The sequence below is a fragment of the Nicotiana attenuata genome, chromosome 6 (assembly GCF_001879085.1).
Source record: "Nicotiana attenuata strain UT chromosome 6, NIATTr2, whole genome shotgun sequence".
In the NCBI taxonomy this organism is placed as follows: Eukaryota; Viridiplantae; Streptophyta; class Magnoliopsida; order Solanales; family Solanaceae; genus Nicotiana; species Nicotiana attenuata.
The window spans coordinates 21,362,052-21,372,795 of record NC_031994.1 but is presented as its reverse complement, the minus strand read 5'-3'; the positions used below and the strand labels follow the sequence as shown (position 1 = coordinate 21,372,795).

General features: G+C 37.5%; 1 protein-coding gene across 1 annotated transcript; it reads left to right on the top strand.

Moving 5' to 3' along the window:
- On the top strand, window positions 1,417-6,595 carry LOC109226694 (auxin-induced protein PCNT115). Its single transcript, XM_019391522.1, has 5 exons — window positions 1,417-1,740; window positions 3,645-3,860; window positions 4,614-4,786; window positions 4,926-5,028; window positions 6,053-6,595. Exons 1-5 carry the CDS (start codon window positions 1,516-1,518, stop codon window positions 6,389-6,391), a joined length of 1,056 nt encoding a protein of 351 aa, XP_019247067.1. The 5' UTR covers window positions 1,417-1,515; the 3' UTR covers window positions 6,392-6,595.

Below are 10,744 nucleotides of genomic sequence, written 5' to 3'. Positions count from 1 at the left end.
AATTTTCGCTTGAAGATGAATTTTGAAAAAGTTGTTTTTCAAATTTTTCACTCAGAACACTCATAAAATTCAAAAACAACCCAGAATTATATTCATATCCAAACGCAACTCTAATTTTCAAATACCGTTTTCACTTGAATTTTATTTTACGTTTTCCCGAAATTTTACAATACTTATGTCCAAACGCCCACCTAGTGTAATTCTCAAGTGGGTGGGCAAGATAAAGTGTACGCATACCTTACCCCTATCTTGTGAAAGTAGATAAGTTGTTTCCGATAGACCCTCAGTAAAAGATGAAAAACAGCAGTAACAACAAATAATAACAAGATAATAAATAAAAAAACGAAAAAAACTGGAAGTAATAATAAAGTGTGTTTAGGAACAACTGGATTATCTTCTATCAAATGGCTTATCTTATTTTTCAAGTTACACAAACCTACTAACATCATTGATTATTTACATTATCGCTATATAACAATTATAAACAATTACATAAAAAAGAGCTGCAGTGTTTGGTAACCGATCAGGTTTAGTGCAAGTTTTGCATGCACTAGCTTCCATGAATATAAAACGACGTAAAGAGCCCGTTTGGACATAAGAAATTTTTTATTTTTTTTCGAAAAATTTTTATTTTTTTTTGAAATCAGCGTTTGGTCATAAAATTTTCAATTTTCACTTGAAGATGCATTTTATAATTTTTCAAAAATTTAAAAAACTCCAAAAAGCCGTTTCTCAAAATTTTCATTCAGATCACTCACAAAACTTCAAAAACAACCCAAAATTATATTCATATCCAAACACAACTCTAATTTTTAAATACCATTTTCACTTGAGTTTTTTTTTCACTTTCTTTGGAATTTTACAATTCTTATGTCCAAACGCCCACGAAGATTATTAGTTTTGGTTCTTTTAGAACTCCCTAGACCAATAGAGAAAAATAAAAGGTTACTTTCCCGTTTCTATTTTTCTTTTAACTGAATATGGAATTTTAAAATATTACATTTGACACTTATGATCCAAAATAAATTAAAAGACACTTATGTAACTATAATATCATTAAAATCAAAATAAAAAATAAATTTTAAAATATAATTCTTTATGATATGGATTAAAAAGTAAGTATCATAAAATTGTGACGAGGGCAGTCCGTTGCACAAAGTATTTTGTATTTACGCACAGTTCAAAAAAGAATCGTATCTCAAGAAGATGTGATATAGGCAGCTTACCCTAATAGAAGCGTAATGCTACTTTCATGGCTCGAACTTGTGATATATAGGTATAAATTGTGACGAGGGAGACGCAAACAAATTATTTTTGATAAGGACCCAAAAATATATATATTTATAGCAAGTGACGTTTGTACTTACATAGGCCTAACCAAAATATCAAAATCCATCATCAATGACGTCCAACACACAACCAGCAGCCACGTACACTCTTTCATATAAAGCCTACCTCTTACTGTCTTTCCCACCATATTTGCAGAGTTAGACAATAACTTGAATCACATCATCAATGGCTAAAGAAGGAACAAAAGTGCCAAGAATTAAACTGGGTTCACAGGGGCTAGAAGTGTCAGCTCAAGGACTTGGTTGTATGGGTATGTCCGCTTTTTATGGGCCGCCCAAACCCGAACCCGATATGATCCAACTCATTCACCATGCTATCAATTCTGGTATCACTCTTCTTGATACTTCAGATGTTTATGGACCCCACACTAACGAAATCCTACTTGGCAAGGTAGTATTCAACTTCTTTCCCTTTCCCCAAATGCTTATTTTTCAATTTTATTGTGAATTTAATTCTCTCAGTTTATTTAGTAGGATGGTTGTACATTATGCTTGAAGTGTTGTACCTTTCTTTGTATTTGGCTGTAAAAAGAGAACATTGTCACATATGGGGGAGAATGACCTTTCCTGGAAGAGACAGAGTAGAATATATAGTAGAATAATTGAGGTGCGTGCAAGATGACTCGAACAGTTATTAAAAAAGCTCCAAGATTTATCACCTTGCATATATGCGGACACTGTGTGTTTTCCATGCTAGGGTAGAACCTTAGGGCTCGTTTGGTACGATGGATAAGGGATAATTACAACAACAACAATAACCCATTAAAATCCCATGAGTGGGGTCTGGGGAGGGTAGTGTGTACGCAGACCTTACCCTACCCCGAAGGGGTAGAGAGGCTGTTTCCGAAAGACCCTCGGCTCAAGATAATAAAAAGAAGACAAAAGGAGTTTGAGATGAGTTTATCCCACGTTTGATTGGAATAAAATAGTGGTATAACTAATCAGGGGATTAGTTATGGGGCGATTGTAGTATTTTTTTATCCCCATGGGAGGGAAAGATAACTAATCCCGGGATAGCTAATCATGGATAACTTGTTTCCCAACCAAACGACCCCTTAGGCTTTATTATGCTTTGTTTTGCTACATGCCTTTATTTGTTGCATGTTTTACTTGTTGTATGACTACTTGAGCATCCTATTCATTCTAAAATAACGTTATGTGCATACGCGTAGCATTTAGCAAACAAGTTCAACTTGGAAAAAATTCACTCATTGAGGGTCAAAGTCTTAGCTCACCTCAATCCTAGCAAAGCTCTACTCCTCAAGAACACTCTTGCCGGTCCAAATCCGCCAAATGACCTCGATCTAGTCATAAAAGTGTTCAAGGATGTCAAACTTACTCTTCTTGTTTCAATCATGTCGTACTCTTTTTTTAAAACCTCTTTAAAAAAGAATGCTACTTTAATAAATCTTTAATTTTAATATTCTCATTTTACTCTTAATGACATTCCTTATGGGTATGACTATAAGGCTCTATTCATGAATTGAGAGTTACATCAGAATCAGAAAGTGGGAGGATTCTAGTCCATGTCACTGGGTATTAACTATATTCATATGTGACAATAGAATAAGCCTCATTATTGTATTGTCTTTCTCCTATAGTCCTAAGTATATGAGATATATATAGTTTTACCTTTTGTATCCTATGGAATAAACAGTTTCATGGAATCAAAATCTTTTGTTGTTAGATGAGCCTCTATAATTTGCTTTTCTACATGCTCAAGAATGAAATGTGTGAATCGATCGTGTTGACTAAATCTGCTGACATTTTGCCATGTATGCCTCAACTAGTAGAAAGTTCTGCACAATTGAGATCAGTGCCAATTATTTTCAGATCCTGATACTTCTAGTCTTCGAGTTTCCTTCTTCTTTCCCGGCAAATAGTTATTGTTTTGAATGTTATTTTCTTTATATGAGGTACACGTTCAGAGACAAAAGTGTTGTGAAATTGTATTTCCATTGTACTCTATATATTTTTTCTAATGATAGTGGTGTTCGGGTCAGCTTTAACACACCTTGATTATTTCAAGGGGTACCTGACACCTTCTACCAACATAGTTATTGAGTAACTCAGCCCACCAAGGCTTAGACAGATGGGAAAAAGTCACCTGTATTTCTTATCTCCGTAGAGATTTGAACCATAGTTTGTAAGGTTTGCGCCGACTTCATTAACCATTAAACCACTGCCTTAGGATAAACTCATGCATTGCATAGGCAATTGAGTACATTTAACCCTTTTTTATACAATTTTCTGCAAGAATTTTACTTAAGTTCTGGTGATTATGCGTCTATGTAGGCTTTGAAGGGTGGGACGAGAGAAAGAGTCGTGTTAGCAACAAAATTTGGTATTGTGCTAGGAGATGAAAAGAAAGCAGAAGGAAAGAGAGCAGTGCATGGAGATCCAGCCTATGTAAGGGCAGCATGCGAGGCTAGCTTAAAGCGACTTGATGTTGACTGCATTGACTTGTACTATCAGCACCGAGTTGATACACGTGTGCCAATTGAAGTCACGGTTAGATCTCTTTTTCCATTTATAACTCATTGCAGTTGCAGGTTACTTATTCTGAAAAATGAAGTAATATTTGATCTTACTCAAAGGATGGCTACTGAGGAAGTAGTGTTGTTTCTAAAATCAAATAATATATTCAGTGTCGCAGTAATATTACTAGTATTTACTAAGACTATAAACTGTAATAGAAATTTCTGGCATTAGCATTACAGTACCTGTATTTACTTTATATTTCAACGCAATTATGTACACTTATTGCTCCGGTGCTGCATCAACCTACATCATCACTTTCAGAATCGATCTAGTAGTTTACAACCACGCCCTTCATGTGCTTGTAGTAACATCATTACCTTTATAACCCAAATCAGTAACACAATTTCCTCATCCTGTTTGTTGAATAAGAAAAAAGAGAAGAAAGGAACGAAAAAAAGAAAGAAAGAAAGACACGATCATCCAGAAACAGAAAACTAAAAAAAAGAAGACGGGACAAAAATTAGATGTAACTACACTCCTTTTCAGACTCTTGCAACTGTTAGCATATATTTGCAAGCTTGATAAGCTGGTTAGAGCTCTTAAAATGAGCACTTAGTACCGCTGATGACTGATCAATGTATGAGTGGCATTTTAAGAGTTGTGGCATAGACTAGCAAAATTTTCAGCTGTTACACCAATTAACGGAGTTCCGATATGATTAACCAGTTTCACATCTTTGTTCAAATGGTTAATTATCAGCATTTCTTGTTCCTGATTTACTAGGTTGGAGAACTTAAGAAGCTGGTTGAAGAGGGTAAAACAAAATATATAGGTCTATCCGAGGCTTCAGCATCAACAATTAGAAGAGCACATGCAGTTCATCCAATAACAGCAGTACAATTAGAATGGTCTCTATGGTCTAGAGATGTAGAGGATGAAATAATCCCCACTTGCAGGTATATTCTTCTTTCTGTTAGTTTTTCGTGTTTATGTGCGGTCTATAACTCCCCACTTGTGGGAACGTTTATTGTTGTTGTGTTGTGCGGTCTATAACTATGCGAGATCCTGATATTCGCCTTCCTGTTAATCTACCAGAGAACTCGGAATTGGGATTGTGGCATACAGTCCACTAGGACGGGGCTTTTTGTCATCAGGTCCAAAGTTGCTCGAGGATATGTCAAATGAAGACTACCGAAAGGTTTGCTTTTATATTATTGTTGTTTTGGATTCAAACATATTAGATTTTCCTGAATTTATTTACTGTTTTGGATTTCAAGAATAATGATATCATGCTTAATTGTGGTGTATTTCTGTTGCGAGTATATTTACTTATTTGAGGAAAGAAAAGGTTTCAAATACTAAGCTAGTTGATCTGGAAGACATCACTAGGGACAAAAGTTCCTTTTTTTTCGGGGGATGAAAGCTTTCATTCGTTGTATGAAATGCCTCATGTATAAGGAGCAATGTAGTGTATTATAGCTGACGTTTGCTGTTTCTGCTACCACTATAGTGTATTTAATCGCTCTCCTTTCCCATAAAGTAGTTAGTTAATACTTGGGCCACTGAAGATGCTTTCTGCCCAACGGCTACATACATTATATTTTGACCTTGTTGATTGAGAATTGTATCTGTGGCTACGGGCTACGGCTACTACTGTTGAATGAAGTGAACTTTACGTTAGTGCCTTATATTGACAAGTTGTAATACATAGACCATTTAAAAGGAACTTGCTTCCTGACAAGGGAGTTTATTTATGCATATATACGATGTACCCTTAGGTCGAAATATACATGTTTGCGGATGAGTAGGCGAACCTACACGATTGAAGGCCATTCTACCTGTTAAGAAGTTTTCACGTCTTGCTTTGTAGCATTTTACTTTAGGAATTTCACATCTCAAACACGCTTAATATTTACATATGTGCTCGTTGGATGAAAGGAACGTTTTTCTTGATTAACATGTTCTTGACTTTTATGCCCAACCCCGCATGGTAAACTTCTTCATACATGTGTACGAAGTTCTGGCGCAACATATATTGCCATTTCTAAATCAGTATCCATTGCTCTCCTTCATGACGATCATTGTTACTAATTGTTTTTCCTCTATTGCTGAGCAATATTGTCTATTTGGGGTATGTTCTATAAATATGTCAAGACCCTAAAGCAATTTAAAATAAAGTAGGCATTTCCTCATTTGACTTGAATAGCTCTTCGATTTTGCAGCATCTACCAAGGTTCCAAGCCGAGAATCTTGAGCATAACAATAACTTGTACGAGAGGATTTGTCAAATGGCAGCTAGGAAAGGATGCACCCCGTCTCAACTAGCCTTGGCCTGGGTGCATCACCAAGGAAACGACGTGTGTCCTATCCCGGGCACCACTAAGATTGAAAACTTGAACCAGAACATTGGAGCCCTGTCCATCAAGTTAACATCAGAAGATATGGCGGAACTTGAATCCATTGCTTCAGCTAATGCAGTCCAAGGCGATAGGTACATTCCCGGTATGAGTACTTACAAAAATTCAGAAACTCCACCTCTTTCAGCATGGAAGACTACTTAATGATGCGATCGCATAATTAGTTGAGTTGAGCTGGTTTTTGCTGTATTACGCGCTGTGACTGAGAGTATGTAACTAGTGTTCGTGCGTTGAGTTGAGTATTTCCTGTGTTAGAGAGGTATTTTTCTGTTTCAAATAATAGTACTACTTGTGACCTTATTATTATTGCTTTATCAAATATGGGAATACAATCTTTTCTTGATTGGACAAAGTCTTTTTTTTTTTTTTTGAATAAGGTGGTGCCTTGGTCAAATTGTGTGTTTCTCAACGAAATTTTTACTAGCACAAATATTGGATAATTCTGTCTATAGGGGCCAGTTTGGGAATATTCTTTTTTTTTTTTTATTACTTTTTTCAAAAAAAATTCACTTTTTTCGGAATCAGTGTTTGACCATGAAATTTTCAAATTTCACTTGAAGTTGAATTTCAGAATTTTTCAGAAATTTGGAATACTCCAAAAGATCATTTTTCTAAATTTTTACTTCAAATCACTCACAAAAATTGAAAAACAGCTCCAAATTGTATTAATGTCTAAAGAAAACTCTAATTTTCAAATATTATTTTCACTTGAAAAAAATCACTTTTTTTTCCGGAACTTCACAATTCTTATGTCCAAAAAAAAGAGTTTGCTGATTACAACAGCATGAAAGGAGAGAGGCCATACAACCATTCTGTATATAAGCTAGCCTTCTACGGAGAGCTCCTTTACAAAAATTTACATCACATATTTATAATAGACCCATAACCATCATAAAATAGGCTTGCTTTTAAAAACACTTGTCCCACAAAATCTTTAAGATCACATCCAACTCTGAATTAGTGAGTCCTTTTCAGGCAAAAGGCTATTCAAAAGCAAGCTTGTCAATCGGGCCAAATGGGGCCAGCCCGGCCCCCTAAGGTTGAGCCCTATCAGTTCCCGATCAGGGTCAATCGAGGTTGCCCTTAGGGGGCCGGGTTGGGGCCTGGTTGCTTTAGAGAAAGGGAGAAATTCAAAAATAGTCAGATTTACAAGTGGTAATTGAAAAATAATTGTAGTTTCAAAAGTAATCGGAATTTAGCTACTTTTCATGTAAAGATAAATCTGAACGAAAACACTATTCAAAATCCGAAAAATATTCCAGCATAGTATATTCGAGTTCCAATATAATATACTAGACTTCAAGTATAATATACTGGAGTTCCGATATAATCTACTAGACATCCAGCACAATATACTGGAATTTCAGTATAATATACTGGTCCAGCATAATATGCTGGAAGTTCATACATAGGTGCTCCAATCTCCAGTATATTATGCTGGAACTTTCCATGTGTTGGAGTTCCAGCATAATATGTTGGAAGTTCATAGGCATGTGCACCAATCTCCAGTATATATTATGCTGGAACTTTCCGTGTTGCAGCAAAATAATGGCTATTTTTCAATGACTTTGCAAACGCTGGCTATTTTAAAATTACCAGTCCGAAAACTGGCTAGCCCGTGCTATTTTTACTTAGAGAAATGGTTGTCTGGCCCACCCTCCATATCCGTTGAAGGATTTAAGTGGCCCATCCGGGCAGGATCGAACCCTATTATTATTATTATTATTATTATTATTATTATTATTATTATTATTATTATTATTATTATTATTATTATTATTATTATATTATTATTATTATTATTATTATTTTTTTTTTCTGTTACTAAAATTGACATTCAATAAGCTATAGGCAATCATTTTGATATTGAAATCTATTTTTTGCATACTGTATAGGTCTAAATTTGGCGTATCGATGGTAAAGTATAATTAAGATAAAGGACGGGGTCGACCATAGTATAATGACTGAGGTTTGCTTTCAAGACGTTTGATGCCAAAGACGGGCACCTGTGACAAGGAGACAACGGTAACCTAAGTTCAAATATAGACGCAAGGAATATTCCTTTTTTAGGATTTTTGGGAAATGTCCCTTATAAATAGGAAGAGATAGAGAACAAAAGGAGGTTCACTTCTGAAAAAGTACTTCATGTAAAGAGTTGACCTGAGAATATACTAAAATTGTCTCATTCGTTGATTACCTTGTTCGAACCTACATTTTTGGTTCTATATTCGCGAGATCCAAGGATCCTAGAACTCTCTATTATTCCATTCATTCCACGTTGTTGTCAGGAGAAGGAATCGTTTGAATATCACAATACTTGGGAAGTAAATCCTTTTTGTTATGCTAGTAGCGTTAATCTATATTCATTGTACATTTATGTTGTTGCATTTATGAGCATTTAATCAGCTCAAACATATTTATTGACATCTTCCGTCTTGCATACTTCGTTTAACATCTGGTCTAGAATTTATTATCCTTAACTAAGATTCACCCTTCTTATCATTATTAATTGGTTTAACTAAAGAGCTTAACACTTTTTGGTCAAACAATTTGGCGTCGTCTGTGGGGTTTTAGTTAAAAGTTTAGTTTCTTCTAGATCATAAAAAGGGATAGCCACCTTTTCCTCGCTTTGCATAAACTAACAATGGCAGGAAAAGGAGATACAAGACAAAAAGCAATAGCAGGTGTCACTACAAACATTCTGAACACCATCAACAAGGATGGCAGAGAAGACAATGAGAATGTGACGCCAAGCGTTACGCCCAGGCGGAGTGATTCACCTTCCCCTCGTGAAAGTGTAACCACTTCACGCGAAAGAGGAGCTTCCACATCCACAGCTGAGGAAGCACCACCGGCAGTGAAGAAACTGTTGGAGGAGTGGTTGACAAGTACCCTCAATGGCATACTTGACAAACCCGTTCAAAAAGCAAACCGGAATGTCACACCGGCAGATGTCACAACGATCACCGGTGAGCAACCAGCTCTCCCAACAAGTAACACTCACACCATTGTTGATGCAGGCAATAACGCACCGGCAACCATTTTAAAGAAAATGGAAGAAATGGAAAACGAAAATAAGGCACTCCGCGACCAGAGAGAACATCAAGAAAGGGTAGATAAGATACCGGGAGCTCCGAAACTGCTACCAAAACGAGACGTCGGTAGATTCGTTGAACAACCGTATAGCGAGGAGGCAACCCCGCATGCCATACCCAAGACCTTCAAAATGCTGCCATATTTAAAAATATATGATGGTACCACGGACCCAGAGGACCACATCATTCACTATGTCATGGCAGTAAAGGGCAACAATCTATCAAAGGAGCGAGTACCGTCAGTACTACTAAAAAAGTTTGGCAAAACCCTAATTGGAGGAGCCCTAACCTGGTACTCACAACTACCACCACAATCCATAACAACGTTTGAAGAAATGGCTGATAAGTTCGTCACCGCCCACGCTGGAGCTAAGAAAGCGGAGGCCAGGGTGAACGACATATTCGTCGTTAGGCAATCGCCAGGCGAGGGACTCAGGGACTTCCTCTTTCGGTTTAACAGGGCGAGAATGGGCTTACCAAACGTATCAGAAGGAATGGCGGTAGCAGCCTTCCAAAACGGGTTGAATAGGAACGGGTCAAGAGCAACTAGAAAGCTATTAAGCAGGCTCATGAAATATCCTCCCACCACTTGGGAAGAAATTCATAACGCCTACGGTGCCGAGGTAAGAGCAGACGATGACGACCTTAACAGTCCAACCCAACGTTTAACATCAATCCAAATAGAGCCAAGGAAAGACCGTCGTAATGACACTCGAAGAGATCATCCTGGAACACGTCTCAACCGAGATAGGACCGTTCCACCATCCCCTCGAATTATGAAAGGCCTGTCTAGGCCGCACACGGAGACTCAGCGAAACGAAAGAGGTATGCCCCCACTCTTATCCGCTCACAATTTTTGTGTTTCCCCTTCAGAGGTAATGTACGCGCTAGAGAAGCTTGGCACGAAGGTGAAATGGCCGCAAAAAATGAAGTCCGACCCCAGTACCCAAAAGTCAAACGTCTTTTGTGAATTTCACCAAGAGCAGGGTCACAGGACCGAGGACTGCATAGCTCTACGGCAAGAAGTGGTTAACATGATTAACCAAGGGCACTTGAAGGAACTAATGAGTGACCGAGGATGATCCAACTTCGGCCGCGGACGGTAACAACACCAGGGGCCTCCAAAGCCGCCCTCTCCTACCCGCACCATTCAGATGATCATCTGTGGAGGCGGCAAAGCAGCGATCAACCATTAGAATTCACCACCACACACAAGCTGAAGCGGTCAATCACTCACGACCGGTATGATGACCTCGAAGAAAGTATCATCTTCGATAAGTCGGATACCAACGGTTTGATTTTTCCTCACTCTGATGCTCTTGTCATTACCTTAGGTATTTCGGATACTGATGTTAAAAGGATAATGGTAGACGATGGAAGCGGCGCGTGTACTATCCATCCT

Coding starts and splice junctions, on each gene's coding strand:
- LOC109226694 (XM_019391522.1), top strand. CDS start 1,516: ATGGCTAAAGAAGGAACAAAAGTGCCAAGAATTAAACTGGGTTCACAG. Junction 1,741..3,644: donor ACGAAATCCTACTTGGCAAG/GTAGTATTCAAC, acceptor GCGTCTATGTAG/GCTTTGAAGGGTGGGACGAG. Junction 5,029..6,052: donor CAAATGAAGACTACCGAAAG/GTTTGCTTTTAT, acceptor TCGATTTTGCAG/CATCTACCAAGGTTCCAAGC.